Genomic DNA, 24,547 nt, shown 5'->3' on the forward strand with positions numbered 1-24,547 from the left:
GGTTAATTTTGTCACCAGGATGCGACCCACACCAGTCGACTAATACCCATGTACCTACTTACTGCTAGGTGAACTAGTTTCTTAAAGAAATACGGCCTAATGGTTCCACCCGTACCGGGGATCGAATCACGAACCCCAGTGTGTGAGTTGAATGCCTGGAATATTACCAAAAGCAATTTATACAACATGTTAGGGCCACGAAGCTAAGAACGAGGTAATCTGGAGAGTGGCAAGTTGAGAGGCAGGGTCAGGAGCTGTGACTAGAAATCTGCAAACATAAATGGGTGGGTACAAATTGGTTAGTACGCAGACGTAGGTAGCAGACGTCAGGGAGGAGGTGCAGTACACAATGTTTTCGGAAATACCGACCCCTCCTTATCCGGATACGTGATCTGCTATCCGAAGACTGAGGCGAACGTTGAGTGGAGCATCCGTTGTTTGTGGGGGTCGAGACATATAGCTCCTGGCCCCCCTTTGATCGGTGATATTGACTTCTGGTCTCTTGGGACTTATGTACTGTGTGTTAGAGTGTGTGTGTTTACTCACCTATTTGTGGTTGCAAAGGTCGATTCACAGCTCCTGGCCCCCCCTCTTCGCTGATCGCTACTAGGTCCACTCTCTCCCTACTCCGTGAGCTTTATCATACCTCTTAAAGATATGTATGGATCCTGCCTCCACTACATCACTCTCCAGACTGTTCCACTTCATGACAACTCTATGACTGAAGAAATACTTCCTAACATCCCTGTGTTGGTGTGTGTGCGCGCGCCTTGATACCCACCCTCAGGCTCTTGATCCGAGGAACCGGAGCCACCCTTTTATCCTTCTATGAGTCGGGGAGGGAGCTAAGTGACCCCTACGGGTCTAGTGCCCCGCCCTACCCAGACCAGATACCCTCCCGGGCACTCAGGAAATACTCACACACCGGGGAGATGATCTTTGTTGCGTTGACCTCTAGTTCCTGGGCCCAGCTCTTGTGTTAACCTCTAGTTCCTGGGCCCAGCTCTTGTATTGACCTCTAGTTCCTGGGCCCAGCTCTTGTATTGACCTCTAGTTCCTGGGCCCAGCTCTTGTATTGACCTTTAGTGCTTACCTGGAGGTTACCTGGAGGTTATTCCGGGGATCAACGCCCCCGCGGCCCGGTCCATGACCAGGCCTCCCGATGGATCAGGGCCTGATCAACTAGGCTGTTACTGCTGGCCGGACGCAGTCCGACGTACGAGCCACAGCCCGGCTGATCCGGCACTGACTTTAGGTATCTGTCCAGCTCTCTCTTGAAGGCAGCCAGGGGTTTATTGGCAATTCCCCTAATGCTTGATGGGAGGCTGTTGAACAGTTTTGGGCCCCGGACACTTATGGTGTTTTCTCTTAGTGTACCAATGGCGCCCCTACTTTTTATTGGCGGCATTTTGTATCGCCTGCCCAGTCTTTTACTTTCGTAGGGAGTGATTTCTGTGTGCAGATTTGGGACCATTCCTTCCAAGATTTTCCAAGTGTAGATTATGATATATCTCTCCCTCCTGCGTTCCAACGAGTACAAGTCAAGTGCTTCCAAGCGTTCTCAGTAGTTAAGGTGCTTGACAGAACTTATACGTGCAGTAAAGGATCTCTGTACACTCTCTAGATCTGCGATTTCACCTGCTTTGTATGGAGATGTTAATGTACAGCAGTATTCCAGCCTAGAGAGAACAAGTGATTTGAAAAGGATCATCATGGGCTTGGCATCTCTCGCTTTGAAAGTTCTCATTATCCATCCTATCATTTTCTTTGCACGTGCGATCGTGGCACTGTTGTGATCCTTGAAAGTGAGATCCTCAGACATTACTACTCCCAGGTCCCTTACATTATTTTTCCGCTCTATTGTATGGCCGGAGTCAGTAGTATACTCTGTTCTAGTTATTATCTCCTCCAGTTTTCCATAACGGAGTAGTTGGAATTTGTCCTCATTGAACATCATATTGTTTACCGTTGCTTGGATCCACCTCTTGTGTTGACCTCTAGTTCCTGGGCCCAGCTCTTGTGTTGACACCACACACACGGACTTCCGGTCTTCTCAGAGACAAGTGCAGGTATTTCCTGCCGTCAGGCTCAGCCATAGTGTGGACTCGCCAAGTAGTGTTTGTGAGGGTTGAGACTCGACTCCTGGCCCCACCACCTTGATCAGCATCACTACAAGCTTCTTGGGTCTTATTATATCTACTCTTAATACTGTGTATTGAGTTAACCTCCAAGTTATTTCACTTCTCAACCAGCCTGAGGCTAAAGAAATACTTCCTGACATCCCATTGACACCTCTGTGTCTTCAGCTTCCAACTGTGTCCCCTTGATCCTGGTCCTCTCAATTCAGTCTGTTCCTATTTGCCCTATCAGTTCCTCTTAAGATTTTGTATGTAGTAATCATGTCTCCCCCTTGTCCTCTCCTCTTAGGTGGTAAAGTTGAGTTCCCTCAACCTGTCCTCACAGTGCATTCCTCTCAGTCCTAGCACTAGCATGGTTGCTAACCTTTAGACCTTTACCAGTTTCTTCACCTTGACCAGTTGTGGGGCTCCATGCTGGTGCCGCGTGCTCAGACACTGACCTAACATATATCATGTATAAGGTCCTGAAGGATTCTTTATTGAAGTTCCTGAATGCTATTCTGAGGTGTGTTAATATTGTATATGCCGCTGATTTTATACGGTTTATGCGTATTTTTGGTGATATGCTTGGTGTTATGTTCACCCCCGGATCCTCCTCTCACTGATATTTGCAGCTTCTCTCTCTCTGTTCTCTCCAAGACGCGTGACCTTGCATTTATTCTGGTTAAAACTGTCAAGCAACTTGTTTGACCACCTCTCTAGTGTGTGTGTACTTACCTAGTTGTGGTTGCAGGGGTCAAGTCACAGCTCCTGGCCCCGCCTCTTCACTGGCCGCTACTAGGTCACTTCTGCTCCATGGGCTTTATCATACCTCTTCTTAAAGCTATGTATGGATCCTGCCTCCACTATATCACTTCCCAGATTATTCCCCTTCCTGACAACTCTGTGACTGAAGAAATACTTCCTAACAGCCCTGTGATTCATCTAAGTCTTCAATTTCCAACTGTGACCCTTTGTTGCTGTGTCCCATCTCTGGAACATCCTGTCTGTGTCCACTGTCAGGTCGATTTCCCTTAACCTCTCCTCGTAGGATATACCCCTTACCTCCGGGACTAGTCTTGTTGCAAACCTTTGCACTTTCTCTAGTTTCTTTACGTGCTTGGCTAGGTGTGGGTTCCAAATTGGTGCCACATACTCCAGTATGGGCCTAACGTACACGGTGTACAGGGTCCTGAACGATTCCTTATTAAGATGTCGGAATGCTGTTTTGAGGTTTGCTAGGCGCCCATATGCTGCAGCAGTTATTAAGTTGATGTGTGCCTCAGGAGATGTGCCTGGTGTTATACTCACCCCAAGATCTTTTTCCTTGAATGAAGTTTGTAGTGTCTGCCCCCCCCCCCTAGACTGTACTCCGTCTGTGGTCTTCTTTGCCCTTCCCCAATCTTCATGACTTTGCACTTGGTGGGGTTGAACTCCATGTGCCAGTTGCTGGACCAGGCTTGCAGCCTGTCCAGATCCCTTTGTAGTTCTGCCTGGTCCTCATACGATTGGACTTCTCATCAGCTTCACATCATCTGCAAACAAGGACCCTTCGGAGTCTATTCCTTCCATCATGTCGTTCACGAATACCAGAAACAGCACCGGTCCTAGGACTGACCCCTGTGGAACCCCGCTCGTCACAGGCGCCCACTCTGACACTTCGCCACGTACCATGACTCGCTGTGTGTGTGTGTGTGTGTGTGTGTGTGTGTGTACGTTTGTATTTGTGTACGTATTCACCTATTTAAGGTTGCTACGGTCTAGTCTCAGCTCCTGGCCCCACCTCTCTGCTGGTCACTACTAGAGCCACTCCTGGCTGCGGGAGACATATCATACCTCAATACCGACAAGTTGAAGAATTACACACCTATGCAACATCTGAGTATTTGTAGACGTTTCGCCCACTAGTGGCTTTATTCTTCAGTGCGAAACTTCGTCTTAAGTTCTCCTGTCATGTCGCTAACATAACACAAGAAACAGTACTGGTGCAAGTACTGACCCTTGTGGAACCTCAGACTAGTGTTTGTGAATATTTTGGCTTAAATATCAACGCTCTTCTTGTCGAATAAGGCAAGCGAAAATTTGTGTATGCAATAATTTCGCAAATATCATTCTGAACCTAACGAAAAAAAATATATTTTATTGTATTTGTTTATTATTAAATTATTGTAGACTTATCTAAAATATATTTAGTCGGGTTAGGCTAAATTAAATTTAGCTTGTTATAATAAGGTTAGGTAAGTTTTCTAAGGTTTCTTTGGTACAAAATTATTAATTTTTACATTAACATAAATTAAAAATGTATCTTTAAATGTATAAAAGATTTTTTTTTAGACAGGATTTAAATTTTAAAGGAATTCTTGCTAATTGACCAGTTTTACCTATTCGGTATATATATATATATATATATATATATATATATATATATATATATATATATATATATATATATATATATATATATATATATATATATATATTACACACACACCGATAGAGAGAGAGCTCCCTGACCGATAACACTAATAATATTTTTGTTCTCAGAAGCAATTATTAAGAATATTTATCAATTCTAAATGACAGCTGTAGTGACAACTGTTGATGACCTTTAAGAAGAGTTAAAGGGTTAGGTAAGGAATTACCGCCTCGAGGCCTCCATCAATAAGGAGCGAGGACAGGTAGTGACGTCAGAGTAGGCGGGGCAGCTGGGGACCTCTCGACCAATCAGTCCTCTATCCACGTTCCAATACTCAGGATCGAACGTAAACAATGAATATTGCAATATTATTGACGTGAGTTCACCTCAGCGGTGACGTCAGTCTTTGTCAGGGTCACCTCAGTGCTGACGTGAGTCATGTTAGCTTCACCTCAGCGCTGACGTGAGTCATGTTAGCTTCACCTCAGCGCTGACGTGAGTCATGTTAGCTTCACCTCAGCGCTGACGTGAGTCATGTTAGCTTCACCTCAGCGCTGACGTGAGTCATGTTAGCTTCACCTCAGCGCTGACGTGAGTCATGTTAGCTTCACCTCAGTGCTGACGTGAGTCATGTTAGCTTCACCTCAGTGCTGACGTGAGTCATGTCAGCTTCACCTCAGCGCTGACGTGAGTCTACCTGCCCTTCTATATAAAAACATTAAGTAGAATAATAATAAAGAATTTCTTGAACTACCAACTTATATATTTTTATTATTATTTATTATTATTATTATTATTGCTATTATGATTTTTAGTGCTATTATTATTGTTGTTATAATAGTTGTTGTGGTCAGTAGGTGCCAGGTGGTGGTGGTGGTGAAGGGCCACTATGGACACGGCCTCCATCGACAACTTCTGGTGTGAGGTACGTCAATATTTCTCTCCCTCTTACTCCTTTTCCACTCTCTCTTCCTTCCCTCCCACTCAACGTTCCGCCAGTGTAAACACCCTCTGTTGCACATATGTCTTACCAACATTTTTAAATGGCTAGGTTTACATAGAGTACCCATTATTCTTTATGAAGTTTCCTGAAATATAGTCTGGTTCTGCTCGATGGTGTCTGGATGGTGGCAGCTTCAAGACACCTTCACCTGGTCCCGTCACTCTCCCGGGATCACCTGTGTCTTAACCCGATCCAGGAGATGTGAGTGCCAATTTCTAGGTAATTTTTTTTTCAAGCATTTCCCGACTCTTCTACTGGGATGACACACCAGGAGCTGTGACTCGACCCCTGCAACCACATATAGGCGAGTACACACACACACACACACACACACACACACACACACACACACACACACACACACACACACACACACACACACACTGTAATGAGGGGCCGTTCCTAGGATTGTGGGGGGAGGGGGTGTCCCAAGGTGGTGGGGGAGCGGGGGGAGGTCCACTTCTCTTTCCTCGAATTGAACCTTTCTCCAGGCGCTGTATGACCCCCCTACAGGTTTATCGCTTCCCGTGGTTGTGGTAACTAAGATGACTTTATCAGGAATGTTACCCAGTGTGGCTTAGTAACCCAGGATAACCCAGTGTGGCTTAGTAACCCAGGATAACACAGTGTGGCTTAGTAACCCAGGATAACAGTGTGGCTTAGTAACCCTGGATAACAGTGTCTCTTAGTAACCCAGGATAACTCAGTGTGCCTTAGTAACCCAGGATAACAGTGTCTCTTAGTAACCCAGGATAACTCAGTGTGCCTTAGTAACCCAGGATAACAGTGTGGCTTAGTAACCCAGGATAACACAGTGTGGCTTAGTAACCCAGGATAACAGTGTCTCTTAGTAACCCAGGATAACTCAGTGTGCCTTAGTAACCCTGGATAACACAGTGTGGCTTAGTAACCCTGGATAACACAGTGTGGCTTAGTAACCCAGGATAACACAGTGTGGCTTAGTAACCCAGGATAACACAGTGTGGCTTAGTAACCCAGGATAACACAGTATGGCTTAGTAACCCTGGATAACCCAGTGTGGCTTAGTAATCCTGGATAACCCAGTGTGGCTTAGTAACCCTGGATAACACAGTGTGGCTTAGTAACCCAGGATAACCCAGTGTGGTATAGTAACCCAGAATAACCCAGTGTGGCTTAGTAACCCAGGATAACCCAGTGTGGCTTAGTAACCCAGGATAATCCAATGTGTCTTAGTAACCCAGGATAACCCAGTGTGCCTTAGTAACCATGGATAACAGTGTGGCTTAGTTACCCAGGATAACCCAGTGTGGCTTAGTAGCCCAGGATAACCCAGTGTGCCTTAGTAACCCATGGATAACACAGTGTGACTTAGTAACCCAGGATAACCCAGTGTGGCTTAGTAACCCAGGATAACCCAGTGTCTTAGTAACCCTGGATAACACAATGTGGCTTAGTAACCCAGGATAACCCAGTGTGGCTTAGTAACCCAGGACAACCCACTGTGGGATAGCAACCCATTATAACCCAGTGTGGCTTACTAACTCTGGATAGCACAGTGTGGCTTAGTAACCATGGATAGCACAGTGGTTTAGTAACCCAGAAAAACCCAGTGTGGCTTAGTAACCCTGAATAGCACAGTGTGGTTTAGTAACCCAGGAAAACCCAGTGTGGCTTAGTAACCCAGGATAACCCAGTGTGGTTTCCCTCTGATGTTTAGGCCCTCCCCCAGGGTGTCACCCAGGGCAGCCTGCTAGCACCAGGATTGAACCCGGGTTCTTTAGGCTGAGAGCCGAGGACTGTCACTTGCGGGGGGGGGGGGTGCTGGTGGCAGAGGGTGCTGGTGGCCGGGGGTAGGGTGGTGCTGGTGGCGGGGTAGGGGTGTGCTGGTGGAAGGGTAGGGGGTGCTGGTGGTGGGGTTGGGGGTGCTGGTGGCGGGATACATGGGTTCTGGTGGCAGGGTAGGGGGGGGCTGGTGGCGGAGTAGGGGGGTGCTAGTGGAGGGGTAAAAGGGTGCTGGTGGTGGGGTAGGGGGTGCTGGTGGCGGGGTAGAGAGGTGCTGGTGGCGGGGTAGAGAGATGCTGGTGGCATAGTAGGGGTGTGCTAGTGGCGGGGTTGGGGTGTACTGGTGGAAAGGTAGGGGTGTGCTGGTGGCTGTGTAGGGGGTGCCGGTGGAGGGGTAGGGCTGTGCTGCTGCGGGGTTGATGGGAGTTCTTGTGGCGGGGATGGGGGTCCTGGTGGCGGGGGTGGGTGTGCTGGTAGCGGGGTAGGGGATTGCTGGAGGCGTGGTTGGGGTTCTGGTGGTGGGGTAGGGGTATACTGGAGTGGTAGTGGGGTTTTAGTGGCGGGGTATGGGTGTGCTGATGGCAAGATAAGGGGGTACTGGTGGCAAGTTAGGGGGGTGCTGGTGGCGTGGTTGGGGGTGGTGGGGTAGGGGTGTGCTGGTGGCGGGGTAGGGGTATGCAGGAGTGGTATGGGTGTGCTGGTGGTGGTTTTACTGTTATTAGGGTGGATGGGTAGGGGTATTTTGGTAGCAGGGTAGGGATGTACTGGTGACGGGATAGGGGGGGTTCTGGTGGCCGGGGTTGGTGCTGAGGGGGTGCTGGTGGCCGGGGTTGGTGCTGAGGGGGTGCTGGTGGCCGGGGTTGGTGCCGGGGGGGTGCTGGTGGCCGGGGTTGGTGCCGGGGGGTGCTGGTGGCCGGGGTTGGTGCTGAGGGGGTGCTGGTGGCCGGGGTTGGTGCGGGGGGGGGGGTGGTGGCCGGGGTTGGTGCTGAGGGGGTGCTGGTGGCCGGGGTTGGTGCTGGGGGGAGGTGCTGGTGGCCGGGGTTGGTGCCGGGGGGTGCTGGTGGCCGGGGTTGGTGCTGAGGGGGTGCTGGTGGCCGGGGTTGGTGCTGAGGGGGTGCTGGTGGCCGGGGTTGGTGCCGGGGGGGTGCTGGTGGCCGGGGTTGGTGCCGGGGGGTGCTGGTGGCCGGGGTTGGTGCCGGGGGGTGCTGGTGGCCGGGGTTGGTGCCGGGGGGGTGCTGGTGGCCGGGGTTGGTGCTGGTGGCCGGGGTTTGTGCTGGGGGGGTGCTGGTGGCCGGGGTTGGTGCTGAGGGGGTGCTGGTGGCCGGGGTTTGTGCTGGGGGGGATGTACTGGTGGCCGGGGTTGGTGCTCGGGGGGAGGTGCTGGGGTTGGTGCTAGGGGGGAGGTGCTGGTGGCCGGGGTTGGTGCTGGGGGGAGGTGCTGGTGGCCGGGGTTGGTGCCGGGGGGTGCTGGTGGCCGGGGTTGGTGCCGGGGGGGTGCTGGTGGCCGGGGTTGGTGCTCGGGGGGAGGTGCTGGTGGCCGGGGTTGGTGCTGGGGGGAGGTGTTGGTGGCCCGGGTTGGTGCTCGGGGGGAGGTGCTGGTGGCCGGGGTTGGTGCTGGGGGAGAGGTGCTGGTGGCCGGGGTTGGTGCTCGGGGGGAGGTGCTGGTGGCCGGGGTTGGTGCTGGGGGGGAGGTGCTGGTGGCCGGGGTTGGTGCTGGGGGAGGTGCTGGTGGCCGGGGTTTGTGCTGGGGGAGAGGTGCTGGTGGCCGGGGTGGGTGCTCGGGGGGAGGTGCTGGTGGCCGGGGTTGGGGCGGGGGGGGAGGTGCTGGTGGCCGGGGTTGGTGCTGGGGGAGGTGCTGGTGGCCGGGGTTGGTGCTGGGGGGGAGGTGCTGGTGGCCGGGGTTGGTGCTTGGGGGGGAGGTGCTGGTGGTCGGGGTTGGTGCTGGGGGGAGGTGCTGGTGGCCGGGGTTGGTGCTCGGGGGGGAGGTGCTGGTGGCCGGGGTTGGTGCTGGGGGCGTGGTGCTGGTGGCCGGGGTTGGTGCTCGGGGGGAGGTGCTGGTGGCCGGGGTTGGTGCTCGGGGGGAGGTGCTGGTGGCCGGGGTTGGTGCTGGGGGGAGGTGCTGGTGGCCGGGGTTGGTGCTCGGGGGGGAGGTGCTGGTGGCCGGGGTTGGTGCTCTGGGGGAGGTGCTGGTGGCCGGGGTTGGTGCTGGGGGGAGGTGTTGGTGGCCCGGGTTGGTGCTCGGGGGAAGGTGCTGGTGCTGGGGGAGAGGTGCTGGTGGCCGGGGTTGGTGCTCGGGGGGAGGTGCTGGTGGCCGGGGTTGGTGCTCGGGGGGAGGTGCTGGTGGCCGGGGTTGGTGCTGGGGGGAGGTGCTGGTGGCCGGGGTTGGTGCTGGGGGAGGTGCTGGTGGCCGGGGTTGGTGCTCGGGGGGAGGTGCTGGTGGCCGGGGTTGGTGCTCGGGGGGAGGTGTTGGTGGCCCGGGTTGGTGCCCTGGGGGAAGGTGCTGGTGGCCGGGGTTGGTGCTGGGGGGAGGTGCTGGTGGCCGGGGTTGGTGCTGGGGGGAGGTGCTGGGGGGAGGTGCTGGTGGCCGGGGTTGGTGCTGGGGGGAGGTGCTGGTGGCTGGGGTTGGTGCTCGGGGGGAGGTGCTGGTGGCCGGGGTTGGTGCTCGGGGGGAGGTGCTGGTGGCCGGGGTTGGTGCTGGCGGGGAGGTGCTGGTGGCCGGGGTTGGTGCTGGGGGGGAGGTGCTGGTGGCCGGGGTTGGTGCTGGGGGGAGGTGCTGGTGGCCGGGGTTGGTGCTGGGGGGAGGTGCTGGTGGCCGGGGTTGGTGCTCGGGGGGGAGGTGCTGGTGGCCGGGGTTGGTGCTCGGGGGGAGGTGCTGGTGGCCGGGGTTGGTGGGGGGGGGAGGTGCTGGTGGCCGGGGTTGGTGCTGGGGGGGGAGGTGCTGGTGGCCGGGGTTGGTGCTGGGGGGAGGTGCTGGTGGCCGGGGTTGGTGCTCTGGGGGAGGTGCTGGTGGCCGGGGTTGGTGCCCTGGGGGGAGGTGCTGGTGGCCGGGGTTGGTGCTGGGGGGGAGGTGCTGGTGGCCGGGGTTGGTGCTCGGGGGGAGGTGCTGGTGGCCGGGGTTGGTGCTGGGGGGGGAGGTGCTGGTGGCCGGGGTTGGTGCTCGGGGGGAGGTGCTGGTGGCCGGGGTTGAGAAGCGTCACTGGACGGAGCCTCAGTAACTCCACACACGTCGTCGTGGGTGGATGTGTCTTCCTGGCGTTGCTCACTCGGTGCAACTTTTTTTTTCCAGGATCTCTCAGAGATGAGGATGGGAATGATGCCGTGAAAACTTTCTTTGGTGTGTCTGTGGATTGTCAAGTGTCGAGTTTCTCGGTGTTTTTCTTGACATCTTTGTCTTATAACTGAAGACTGATATGTAATGTTTGTGACCCATCTTGGAGTCCCTCTTGTAAGTACCAGTTTTAATAAGATATTTCACGGCTTTTTTTTTTATTATATATAATTATTTTTTATAGCCTATAAATTTTTTTTTCATAGTTTAATTTTTCAATTTTGGCCTTAAATTGATTTTTAAATTAAATCTTTATATCCATATTTTTATATCTATATTTATATATATATTTTTTATTTTACCATTATTTTGTAAAATTAAAATTTTACGACTTTATAGAGAAAACTTTAATTTACATTATTGATTAAGAGAGTTTTTACATAATGTGTTAGTTGGCTGGTGGAGTAATACAGGGGAGACTATTGTGTTATTCTTGCAAGCAGCTCACAACCGAGGCATCCTGGGTTGCATCCAGGGGCGGGTGGAGACGCTGGGCATGTCTTGCACCTGCTAGGTCCCCCGTGCCTAGTAGTAAGTAGGTACCGGGGAGTTGGGAGGCCTGGTGTGGGCGGCATCCTGGGGGAGGTGATCATGGTGGATATAAGCCACACTTGGCTTTCTAGCGCTATATGACAGTGTGAGGGATCTGGTCACACTGGTGGTATGGTCACACGGATGCCAGCATGAGATATCTGGTCACACTGGTGATGTGGTCACAGGAATGCCAGTATGAGTGATCTGGTCACACAGGGATGCCAGTATGAGGGATCTAGTCACACTGGTGTGGTCACATTGGTGTTGTCACACAGGGATGCCAGTATAATGGATCTGGTCACACTGGTGGTGTGGTCACAGGGATGTCAGTATGAGGGATCTGGTCACACTGGTGGTGTGGTCACACGGATCTGGTCACACTGGTGTGGTCACAGGGACCTGGTCACACTGATGTGGTCACACAGGGATCTGGTCACACAGGGATCTGGTCACACTGTGGTCACACAGGGATCTGGTCACACTGGTGTGGTCACAGAAATCTGGTCACACTGGTGTGGTCACACAGGGGTCTGTCCACTGGTAGTGTGGTCACAGGGATCTGGTCACACTGGTGGTGTGGTCACAGGGATCTGGTCACTGGTGGTGTGGTCACAGGGATCTGGTCACACTGGTGGTGTGGTCACACGGATCTGGTCACACTGGTGGTGTGGTCACACTGGTGGTGTGGTCACACGGATCTGGTCACACGGATCTGGTCACACTGGTGGTGTGGTCACACAGAGATCAGGTCACACTGGTGGTGTGGTCACAGGGATCAGGTCACACTGGTGGTGTGGTCACACAGGGATCTGGTCACACTGGTGTGGTCACACAGGGATCTGGTCACACTGGTGGTGTGGTCACACAGGGATCAGGTCACACTGGTGGTGTGGTCACAGGGATCTGGTCACACTGGTGTGGTCACACGGATCTGGTCACACTGGTGGTGTGGCTACACAGGGATCTGGTCACACTGGTGTGGTCACTGGTGTGGTCACACAGGGATCTGGTCACACTGGGGGTGTGGTCACCTCAAGACGAGTTACAGCACATTCATATTTTTTACAATCTCAAGGTACGAAATATTTAGGAGCTAATTCACCAGAATAAGAAAATTGTCTTGGAATAATAGCAAGCAACGACGACCTCAGAGGTGTCAGTGTTTGTCTACTAGCAGAGGTGGTACATTGTCTGCTAGCAGAGGTGGTACATTGTCTGCTAGCAGAGGTAGTACATTGCTAGCAGAGGTAGTACATTGTCTGCTAGCAGAGGTAGTACATTGCTAGCAGAGGTAGTACATTGTCTGCTAGCAGAGGTGGTACATTGTCTGCTAGCAGAGGTGGTACATTGTCTGCTAGCAGAGGTAGTACATTGTCTGCTAGCAGAGGTAGTACATTGTCTGCTAGCAGAGGTAGTACATTGTCTGCTAGCAGAGGTAGTACATTGTCTGCTAGCAGAGGTTGTCTGCTAGCAGAGGTAGTACATTGTCTGCTAGCAGAGGTGGTACATTGTCTGCTAGCAGAGGTTACATTGTCTGCTAGCAGAGGTGTACATTGTAGAGGTGGTACATTGTCTGCTAGCAGAGGTAGTACATTGTCTGCTAGCAGAGGTAGTACATTGTCTGCTAGCAGAGGTGGTACATTGTCTGCTAGCAGAGGTAGTACATTGTCTGCTGGCAGAGGTGGTACATTGTCTGCTAGCAGAGGTAGTACATTGTCTGCTAGCAGAGGTAGTACATTGTCTGCTAGCAGAGGTAGTACATTGTCTGCTAGCAGAGGTAGTACATTGTCTGCTAGCAGAGGTGGTACATTGTCTGCTAGCAGAGGTAGTACATTGTCTGCTAGCAGAGGTAGTACATTGTCTGCTAGCAGAGGTAGTACATTGTCTGCTAGCAGAGGTAGTACATTGTCTGCTAGCAGAGGTGGTACATCGTCTGCTAGCAGAGGTAGTACATCGTCTGCTAGCAGAGGTAGTACATTGTCTGCTAGCAGAGGTAGTACATTGTCTGCTAGCAGAGGTAGTACATTGTCTGCTAGCAGAGGTAGTACATTGTCTGCTAGCAGAGGTGGTACATTGTCTGCTAGCAGAGGTAGTACATTGCTAACAGAGGTAGTACATTGTCTGCTAGCAGAGGTAGTACATTGTCTGCTAGCAGAGGTAGTACATTGTCTGCTAGCAGAGGTGGTACATTGTCTACTAGCAGAGGTAGTACATTGTCTGCTAGCAGAGGTGGTACATTGTCTGCTAGCAGAGGTATTACATTGTCTGCTAGCAGAGGTAGTACATTGTCTGCTAGCAGAGGTAGTACATTGTCTGCTAGCAGAGGTAGTACATTGTCTGCTAGCAGAGGTGGTACATCGTCTGCTAGCAGAGGTAGTACATCGTCTGCTAGCAGAGGTAGTACATTGTCTGCTAGCAGAGGTAGTACATTGTCTGCTAGCAGAGGTAGTACATTGTCTGCTAGCAGAGGTAGTACATTGTCTGCTAGCAGAGGTGGTACATTGTCTGCTAGCAGAGGTAGTACATTGCTAACAGAGGTAGTACATTGTCTGCTAGCAGAGGTAGTACATTGTCTGCTAGCAGAGGTAGTACATTGTCTGCTAGCAGAGGTGGTACATTGTCTACTAGCAGAGGTAGTACATTGTCTGCTAGCAGAGGTGGTACATTGTCTGCTAGCAGAGGTAGTACATTGCTAGCAGAGGTAGTACATTGTCTGCTAGCAGAGGTAGTACATTGTCTGCTAGCAGAGGTGGTACATTGTCTGCTAGCAGAGGTGGTACATTGTCTGCTAGCAGAGGTGGTACATTGTCTGCTAGCAGAGGTAGTACATTGTCTGCTAGCAAAGGTAGTACATTGCTAGCAGAGGTAGTATATTGTCTGCTAGCAGAGGTGGTACATTGTCTGCTAGCAGAGGTAGTACATTGTCTGCTAGCAGAGGTGGTACATTGTCTGCTAGCAGAGGTAGTACATTGCTAGCAGAGGTAGTACATTGTCTGCTAGCAGAGGTGGTACATTGTCTGCTAGCAAAGGTGGTACATTGTCTGCTACCAGAGGTAGTACATTGTCTGCTAGCAGAGGTAGTACATTGTCTGCTAGCAGAGGTGGTACATTGTCTGCTAGCAAAGGTGGTACATTGTCTGCTACCAGAGGTAGTACATTGTCTGCTAGCAGAGGTAGTACATTGCTAGAGGTAGTATATTGTCTGCTAGCAGAGGTAGTACATTGTCTGCTAGCAGAGGTAGTAGATTGTCTGCTAGCAGAGGTAGTACATTGTCTGCTAGCAGAGGTGGTACATTGTCTGCTAGCAGAGGTAGTACATTGCTAGCAGAGGTAGTAAATTGTCTGCTAGCAGAGGTAGTACATTGTCTGCTAGCAGAGGTAGTACATTGTCTGCTAGCAGAGGTGGTACATTGTCTGCTAGCAGGGGTAGTACATTGCTAGCAGAGGTAGTACATTGTCTGCTAGCAGAGGTGGTACATTGTCTGCTAGCAGAGGTAGTACATTGTCTGCTAGCAGAGGTAGTACATTGTCTGCTAGCAGAGGTGGTACATTGTCTGCTAGCAGAGGTAGTACATTGCTAGCAGAGGTAGTACATTGCTTGCAGAGGTGGCACATTGTGTACTAGCAGAGGTAGTACATTGCTAGCAGAGGTAGTACATTGCTAGCAGAGGTAGCACATTGTCTGCTAGCAGAGGTAGTACATTGCTAGCAGAGGTGGTACATTGTCTGCTAGCAGAGGTAGTACATTGCTAGCAGAGGTAGTACATTGTCTGCTAGCAGAGGTAGTACATTGTCTGCTAGCAGAGGTAGTACATTGCTAGCAGAGGTGGTACATTGTCTGCTAGCAGAGGTGGTACATTGTCTGCTAGCAGAGGTGGTACATTGTCTGCTAGCAGAGGTAGTACATTGTCTGCTAGCAGAGGTGGTACATTGTCTGCTAGCAGAGGTAGTACATTGTCTGCTAGCAGAGGTAGTACATTGTCTGCTAGCAGAGGTAGTACATTGTCTGCTAGCAGAGGTAGTACATTGTCTGCTAGCAGAGGTGGTACATCGTCTGCTAGCAGAGGTAGTACATCGTCTGCTAGCAGAGGTAGTACATTGTCTGCTAGCAGAGGTAGTACATTGTCTGCTAGCAGAGGTAGTACATTGTCTGCTAGCAGAGGTGGTACATTGTCTGCTAGCAGAGGTAGTACATTGCTAACAGAGGTAGTACATTGTCTGCTAGCAGAGGTAGTACATTGTCTGCTAGCAGAGGTAGTACATTGTCTGCTAGCAGAGGTGGTACATTGTCTACTAGCAGAGGTAGTACATTGTCTGCTAGCAGAGGTGGTACATTGTCTGCTAGCAGAGGTAGTACATTGTCTGCTAGCAGAGGTAGTACATTGTCTGCTAGCAGAGGTAGTACATTGTCTGCTAGCAGAGGTAGTACATTGTCTGCTAGCAGAGGTGGTACATCGTCTGCTAGCAGAGGTAGTACATCGTCTGCTAGCAGAGGTAGTACATTGTCTGCTAGCAGAGGTAGTACATTGTCTGCTAGCAGAGGTAGTACATTGTCTGCTAGCAGAGGTAGTACATTGTCTGCTAGCAGAGGTGGTACATTGTCTGCTAGCAGAGGTAGTACATTGCTAATTGTCTGCTAGGTAGTACAGAGGTAGTACATTGTCTGCTAGCAGAGGTAGTACATTGTCTGCTAGCAGAGGTAGTACATTGTCTGCTAGCAGAGGTGGTACATTGTCTACTAGCAGAGGTAGTACATTGTCTGCTAGCAGAGGTGGTACATTGTCTGCTAGCAGAGGTAGTACATTGCTAGCAGAGGTAGTACATTGTCTGCTAGCAGAGGTAGTACATTGTCTGCTAGCAGAGGTGGTACATTGTCTGCTAGCAGAGGTGGTACATTGTCTGCTAGCAGAGGTGGTACATTGTCTGCTAGCAGAGGTAGTACATTGTCTGCTAGCAGAGGTAGTACATTGCTAGCAGAGGTAGTATATTGTCTGCTAGCAGAGGTGGTACATTGTCTGCTAGCAGAGGTAGTACATTGTCTGCTAGCAGAGGTGGTACATTGTCTGCTAGCAGAGGTAGTACATTGCTAGCAGAGGTAGTACATTGTCTGCTAGCAGAGGTGGTACATTGTCTGCTAGCAAAGGTGGTACATTGTCTGCTACCAGAGGTAGTACATTGTCTGCTAGCAGAGGTAGTACATTGTCTGCTAGCAGAGGTGGTACATTGTCTGCTAGCAAAGGTGGTACATTGTCTGCTACCAGAGGTAGTACATTGTCTGCTAGCAGAGGTAGTACATTGCTAGAGGTAGTATATTGTCTGCTAGCAGAGGTAGTACATTGTCTGCTAGCAGAGGTAGTAGATTGTCTGCTAGCAGAGGTAGTACATTGTCTGCTAGCAGAGGTAGTACATTGCTAGCAGAGGTGGTACATTGTCTGCTAGCAGAGGTAGTACATTGCTAGCAGAGGTAGTAAATTGTCTGCTAGCAGAGGTAGTACATTGCTAGAGGTAGTATATTGTCTGCTAGCAGAGGTAGTACATTGTCTGCTAGCAGAGGTAGTACATTGTCTGCTAGCAGAGGTGGTACATTGTCTGCTAGCAGGGGTAGTACATTGCTAGCAGAGGTAGTACATTGTCTGCTAGCAGAGGTGGTACATTGTCTGCTAGCAGAGGTAGTACATTGTCTGCTAGCAGAGGTAGTACATTGTCTGCTAGCAGAGGTGGTACATTGTCTGCTAGCAGAGGTAGTACATTGCTAGCAGAGGTAGTACATTGCTTGCAGAGGTGGCACATTGTGTACTAGCAGAGGTAGTACATTGCTAGCAGAGGTAGTACATTGCTAGCAGAGGTAGCACATTGTCTGCTAGCAGAGGTAGTACATTGCTAGCAGAGGTGGTACATTGTCTGCTAGCAGAGGTAGTACATTGCTAGCAGAGGTAGTACATTGTCTGCTAGCAGAGGTAGTACATTGTCTGCTAGCAGAGGTAGTACATTGCTAGCAGAGGTGGTACATTGTCTGCTAGCAGAGGTGGTACATTGTCTGCTAGCAGAGGTGGTACATTGTCTGCTAGCAGAGGTAGTACATTGCTAGCAGAGGTGGTACATTGATAGCAGTGGTACATTGTCTGCTAGCAGAGGAAGTACATTGTCTGCTAGCAGAGGTAGTACATTGCTAGCAGAGGTGGTACATTGTCTGCTAGCAGAGGTGATACATTGTCTGCTAGCAGAGGTAGTACATTGTCTGCTAGCAGAGGTGGTACATTGCTAGCAGAGGTAGTACATTGCTAGCAGAGGTACATTGTCTGCTAACAGAGGTAGTACATTGCTAGCAGAGGTGGTACATTGTCTGCTAGCAGAGGTGGTACATTGTCTGCTAGCAGAGGTGGTACATTGTCTGCTAGCAGAGGTAGTACATTACTAGCAGAGGTGGTACATTGTCTGCTAGCAGAGGTAGTACATTGTCTGCTAGCAGAGGTAGTACATTGCTAGCAGAGGTGGTACATTGTCTGCTATCAGAGGTGGCACATTGTCTGCTAGCAGAGGTAGTACATTGTCTGCTAGCAGAGGTAGTACATTGCTAGCAGAGGTAGTATATTGTCTGCTAGCAGAGGTAGTACATTGCTAGCAGAGGCGGTACAGTCTGCTAGCAGAGGTACATTGCTAGCAGAGGTGGTACATTGTCTGCTAGCAGAGGTAGTACACTGTCTGCTAGCAGAGGTAGTACATTGCTAGCAGAGGTGGTACATTGTCTGCTATCAGAGGTGGTACATTGTCTGCTAGCAGAGGTAGTGCATTGTCTGCTAGCAGAGGTAGTGCATTGTCTGCTAGCAGAGGTAGTACATTGTCTGCTAGCAGAGGTAGTACATTGTCTGCTAGCAGAGGTGGTACATTGTCTGCTAGCAGAGGTAGTACATTGTCTGCTAGCAGAGGTAGTACATTGTCTGCTAGCAGAGGTAGTACATTGTCTGCTAGCAGAGGTAGTACATTGTCTTCTAGCAGAGGTGGTACATTGTCTGCTAGCAGAGGTGGTACATTGTCTGCTAGCAGAGGTAGTGCATTGTCTGCTAGCAGAGGTGGTACATTGTCTGCTAGCAGAGGTGGTACATTGTCTGCTAGCAGAGGTGGTACATTGTCTGCTAGCAGAGGTAGTGCATTGTCTGCTAGCAGAGGTGGTACATTGTCTGCTAGCAGAGGTGGTACATTGTCTGCTAGCAGAGGTAGTGCATTGTCTGCTAGCAGAGGTAGTACATTGTCTACTACCCTCTTGTCACAACTACCACCACCTCTCAAGAACGATAGTTGTACACCAGCCACCACCACCATCTTGTTCCTCACTAAGAGATACAGAGGAAGAAAGTAGGTTCCTGCCCAAGGTACGTTGGTACTTTCCCCCCTGACCGTCAGTACGGACCATTGGAAAGTATACATATTTGTACGGACCGTGGGAAGGTATGCATATTACAGACTATGGGGAAGTATACGTGTTAGTACGGACCATGGGAGAGTATGCATGTTACGGACCATGGGGAAGTATACATGTCATTACTGACCATGGGGAAGTATACATGTCATTACTGACCATGGGGAAGTATACATGTCATTACTGACCATGGGGAAGTATACATGTCATTACTGACCATGGGGAAGTATACATGTCATTACTGACCATGGGGAAGTATACATGTCATTACTGACCATGGGGAAGTATACATGTCATTACTGACCATGGGGAAGTATACATGTCAGTATGCAACGTTCGGGGTAGGGGGGGGGGTTGTATGAAAATGGTATATTTATGCATTCTTCCAGTCAGGGTATTGAGGTATATATTCTTCAGTGGTATATCTGAGTGCCGGGGTCAGTCCCCCCAGGTCTTATAAATTTGGAAGGGTGTATATTCCTGGTATAACCATTAATTAAGACAAAAAAATCTAGGGAAATTCTTAGTGTAATACTGAATTTAGAAGTCTGTAAGGTATATACCTGTTGTCTTATGTGTTTGAGGTATATACCTGCTGTCTGTGTTAGGTAAATACCTGCCGTCTTATGGGTTTGTGAGGTATATACCTGCTGTCTAACGTGTTTGTGAGGTATATACTGCTGTCTAACATGTTTGTGAGGTATATACCTGCTGTCTAGCATGTTTGTGAGGTATATACCTGCTGTCTAACAAGTTTGTGAGGTATATACCTGCTGTCTAACGTGTTTGAGGTATATACCTCCTGTCTCATGTTTGTGAGGTATATACCTGCTGTAGCATGTTTGTGAGGTATATACCTGCTGTCTAGAATGTTTGTGAGGTATATACCTGCTGTCTAACATGTTTGTGAGGTATATACCTGCTGTCTAGCATGTTTGTGAGGTATATACCTGCTGTCTAGCGTGTTTGTGAGGTATATACCTGCTAACATGTTTGTGATGTATATACCTACTAACATGTTTGTGAGGTATATACCTGCTAACATGTTTGTGAGGTATATACCTGCTAACATGTTTGTGAGGTATATACCTGCTAACATGTTTGTGAGGTATATACCTGCTAACATGTTTGTGAGGTATATACCTGCTAACATGTTTGTGAGCTATATACCTGCTAACATGTTTGTGAGGTATATACCTGCTAACATGTTTGTGAGCTATATACCTGCTAACATGTTTGTGAGCTATATACCTGCTAACATGTTTGTGAGCTATATACCTGCTAACATGTTTGTGAGGTATATACCTGCTAACATGTTTGTGAGGTATATACCTGCTAACATGTTTGTGAGGTATATACCTGCTAACATGTTTGTGAGATATATACCTGCAAACATGTTTGTGAGGTATATACCTGCTAACATGTTTGTGAGGTATATACCTGCTGTCTAGCATGTTTGTGAGGTATATACCTGCTGTCTAGCATGTTTGTGAGGTATATACCTGCTGTCTAACATGTTTGTGAGGTATATACCTGCTGTCTAACATGTTTGTGAGGTATATACCTGCTGTCTAACATGTTTGTGAGGTATATACCTGCTGTCTAACATGTTTGTGAGGTATATACCTGCTTTCTAACATGTTTGTGAGGTATATACCTGCTGTCTGACATGTGAGGTATATACATGCTGTCTGACATGTGAGGTATATACCTGCTGTCTGACATGTGAGGTATATACCTGCTGTCTAACATATGAGGTATATACCTGCTGTCTAACATGAGGTATATACCTGCTGTCTAACATGAGGTATATACCTGCTGTCTAACATGTGAGGTATATACCTGCTGTCTGACATGAGGTATATACCTGCTGGCTGACATGTGAGGTATATACCTGCTGTCTGACATGTGAGGTATATACCTGCTGTCTAACATGTGAGGTATATACCTGCTGTCTGACATGTGAGGTATATACCTACTGTCTGACATGTGAGGTATATACCTGCTGTCTAACATGTGAGGTATATACCTGCTGTCTAACATGTGAGGTATATACCTGCTGTCTGACATGTGAGGTATATACCTGCTGTCTGACATGTGAGATATATACCTGCTGTCTGACATGTGAGGTATATACCTGCTGTCTGACATGTGAGGTATATACCTGCTGTCTAACATGTGATGTATATACCTGCTGTCTAACATGTGACGTATATACCTGCTGTCTAACATGTGAGGTATATACCTGCTGTCTAACATGTGAGGTATATACCTGCTGTCTAACATGTGAGGTATATACCTGCTGTCTAACATGTGAGGTATATACCTGCTGTCTGACATGTGAGGTATATACCTGCTGTCTAACATGTGAGGTATATACCTGCTGTCTAACATGTGAGGTATATACCTGCTGTCTGACATGTGAGGTATATACCTGCTGTCTGACATGTGAGGTATATACCTGCTGTCTGACATGTGAGGTATATACCTGCTGTCTGACATGTGAGGTATATACCTGCTGTCTGACATGTGAGGTATATACCTGCTGTCTGACGTGAGGTATATACCTGCTGTCTGACATGTGAGGTATATACCTGCTGTCTGACATGTGAGGTATATACCTGCTGTCTGACATGTGAGGTATATACCTGCTGTCTGACATGTGAGGTATATACCTGCTGTCTGACATGTGAGGTATATACCTGCTGTCTGACATGTGAGGTATATACCTGCTGTCTGACATGTGAGGTATATACCTGCTGTCTGACATGTGAGGTATATACCTGCTGTCTGACATGTGAGGTATATACCTGCTGTCTGACATGTGAGGTATATACCTGCTGTCTGACATGTGAGGTATATACCTGCTGTCTGACATGTGAGATATATACCTGCTGTCTGACATGTGAGGTATATACCTGCTGTCTGACATGTGAGGTATATACCTGCTGTCTAACATGTGATGTATATACCTGCTGTCTAACATGTGACGTATATACCTGCTGTCTAACATGTGAGGTATATACCTGCTGTCTAACATGTGAGGTATATACCTGCTGTCTAACATGTGAGGTATATACCTGCTGTCTAACATGTGAGGTATATACCTGCTGTCTGACATGTGAGGTATATACCTGCTGTCTAACATGTGAGGTATATACCTGCTGTCTAACATGTGAGGTATATACCTGCTGTCTGACATGTGAGGTATATACCTGCTGTCTGACATGTGAGGTATATACCTGCTGTCTGACATGTGAGGTATATACCTGCTGTCTGACATGTGAGGTATATACCTGCTGTCTGACATGTGAGGTATATACCTGCTGTCTGACGTGAGGTATATACCTGCTGTCTGACATGTGAGGTATATACCTGCTGTCTGACATGTGAGGTATATACCTGCTGTCTGACATGTGAGGTATATACCTGCTGTCTGACATGTGAGGTATATACCTGCTGTCTGACATGTGAGGTATATACCTGCTGTCTGACATGTGAGGTATATACCTGCTGTCTGACATGTGAGGTATATACCTGCTGTCTGACATGTGAGGTATATACCTGCTGTCTGACATGTGAGGTATATACCTGCTGTCTGACATGTGAGGTATATACCTGCTGTCTGACATGTGAGGTATATACCTGCTGTCTGACATGTGAGGTATATACCTGCTGTCTGACATGTGAGGTATATACCTGCTGTCTGACATGTGAGGTATATACCTGCTGTCTGACATGTGAGGTATATACCTGCTGTCTGACATGTGAGGTATATACCTGCTGTCTGACATGAGGTATATACCTGCTGTCTGACGTGAGGTATATACCTGCTGTCTGACATGTGAGGTATATACCTGCTGTCTAACATGTGAGGTATATACCTGCTGTCTAACATGTGAGGTATATACCTGCTGTCTAACATGAGGTATATACCTGCTGTCTAACATGAGGTATATACCTGCTGTCTAACATGAGGTATATACCTGCTGTCTAACATGAGGTATATACCTGCTGTCTAACATGAGGTATATACTTGCTGTCTAACATGAGGTATATACCTGCTGTCTGACATGTGAGGTATATACATGCTGTCTGACATGTGAGGTATATACCTGCTGTCTGACATGAGGTATATACCTGCTGTCTGACATGTGAGGTATATACCTGCTGTCTGACATGTGAGGTATATACCTGCTGTCTGACATGTGAGGTATATACCTGCTGTCTGACATGTGAGGTATATACCTGCTGTCTGACATGTGAGGTATATACCTGCTGTCTGACATGTGAGGTATATACCTGCTGTCTGACATGTGAGGTATATACCTGCTGTCTAACATGTGAGGTATATACCTGCTGTCTGACATGTGAGGTATATACCTGCTGTCTGACATGTGAGGTATATACCTGTCTGACATGTGAGGTATATACCTGCTGTCTGACATGTGAGGTATATACCTGCTGTCTAACATGTGAGGTATATACCTGCTGTCTAACATGAGGTATATACCTGCTGTCTAACATGTGAGGTATATACCTGCTGTCTAACATGAGGTATATACCTGCTGTCTAACATGAGGTATATACCTGCTGTCTAACATGTGAGGTATATACCTGCTGTCTAACATGAGGTATATACTTGCTGTCTAACATGAGGTATATACCTGCTGTCTAACATGTGAGGTATATACCTGCTGTCTAACATGAGGTATATACTTGCTGTCTAACATGAGGTATATACCTGCTGTCTAACATGTGAGGTATATACCTGCTGTCTAACATGAGGTATATACCTGCTGTCTAACATGTGAGGTATATACCTGCTGTCTAACATGAGGTATATACCTGCTGTCTAACATGAGGTATATACCTGCTGTCTAACATGTGAGGTATATACCTGCTGTCTAACATGAGGTATATACTTGCTGTCTAACATGAGGTATATACCTGCTGTCTAACATGTGAGGTATATACCTGCTGTCTAACATGAGGTATATACCTGCTGTCTAACATGAGGTATATACTTGCTGTCTAACATGAGGTATATACCTGCTGTCTAACATGAGGTATATACCTGCTGTCTAACATGAGGTATATACCTGCTGTCTAACATGAGGTATATACCTGCTGTCTAACATGAGGTATATACCTGCTGTCTAACATGTGAGGTATATACCTGCTGTCTAACATGAGGTATATACCTGCTGTCTAACATGAGGTATATACCTGCTGTCTAACATGAGGTATATACATGCTGTCTAACATGTGAGGTATATACCTGCTGTCTAACATGAGGGATATACATGCTGTCTAACTTGTGAGGTATATACATGCTGTCTAACATGTGAGGTATATACCTGCTGTCTAACAGGTATATACCTGCTGTCTAACATGTGAGGTATATACCTGCTGTCTAACATGAGGTATATACATGCTGTCTAACATGTGAGGTCGTGCCTACATACACAAACAAACAAAGAAACAACAGAAAAACAATACCTGATGTATATTTTTTGCATTTATTTAGACGAAGTGCTTGTTCATCACGGTGTTCTTCACGGTGTTCTTCACTGTTCATCACGGTGTTCTTCACTGTTCATCACGGTGTTCTTCACTGTTCATCACGGTGTTCTTCACTGTGTTCTTCACTGTTCATCACGGTGTTCTTCACTGTTCATCACGGTGTTCTTCACTGTTCATCACGGTGTTCTTCACTGTGTTCTTCACTGTTCATCACGGTGTTCTTCACGGTGTTCTTCACTGTTCATCACGGTGTTCTTCACTGTTCATCACGGTGTTCTTCACTGTGTTCTTCACTGTTCATCACGGTGTTCTTCACTGTTCATCACGGTGTTCTTCACTGTTCATCACGGTGTTCTTCACTGTTCATCACGGTGTTCTTCACTGTTCATCACGGTGTTCTTCACTGTGTTCTTCACTGTTCATCACGGTGTTCTTCACTGTT

At 48.7% G+C, this 24,547-nt stretch overlaps 1 protein-coding gene across 3 annotated transcripts in view; it reads left to right on the top strand.

Annotated features, from left to right (window-relative positions):
- Positions 1–24,547, top strand: part of LOC128686942 (uro-adherence factor A-like) — a 214,534-nt gene that overhangs the window by 35,713 nt on the left and 154,274 nt on the right. For 2 of the 3 annotated variants that reach the window (XM_070082630.1, XM_070082632.1), the window contains exon 3: positions 5,388–5,458. In XM_070082630.1, coding sequence (XP_069938731.1) covers positions 5,423–5,458 — 36 coding nt within the window. In that variant the 5' untranslated portion in view covers positions 5,388–5,422. The remainder of the gene's footprint in view (positions 1–5,387; positions 5,459–24,547) is intronic. The other variant, XM_070082631.1, reaches the window with a different exon arrangement.

Source organism: Cherax quadricarinatus, chromosome 7 (genome assembly GCF_038502225.1).
Source record: "Cherax quadricarinatus isolate ZL_2023a chromosome 7, ASM3850222v1, whole genome shotgun sequence".
Taxonomy (NCBI): Eukaryota; Metazoa; Arthropoda; class Malacostraca; order Decapoda; family Parastacidae; genus Cherax; species Cherax quadricarinatus.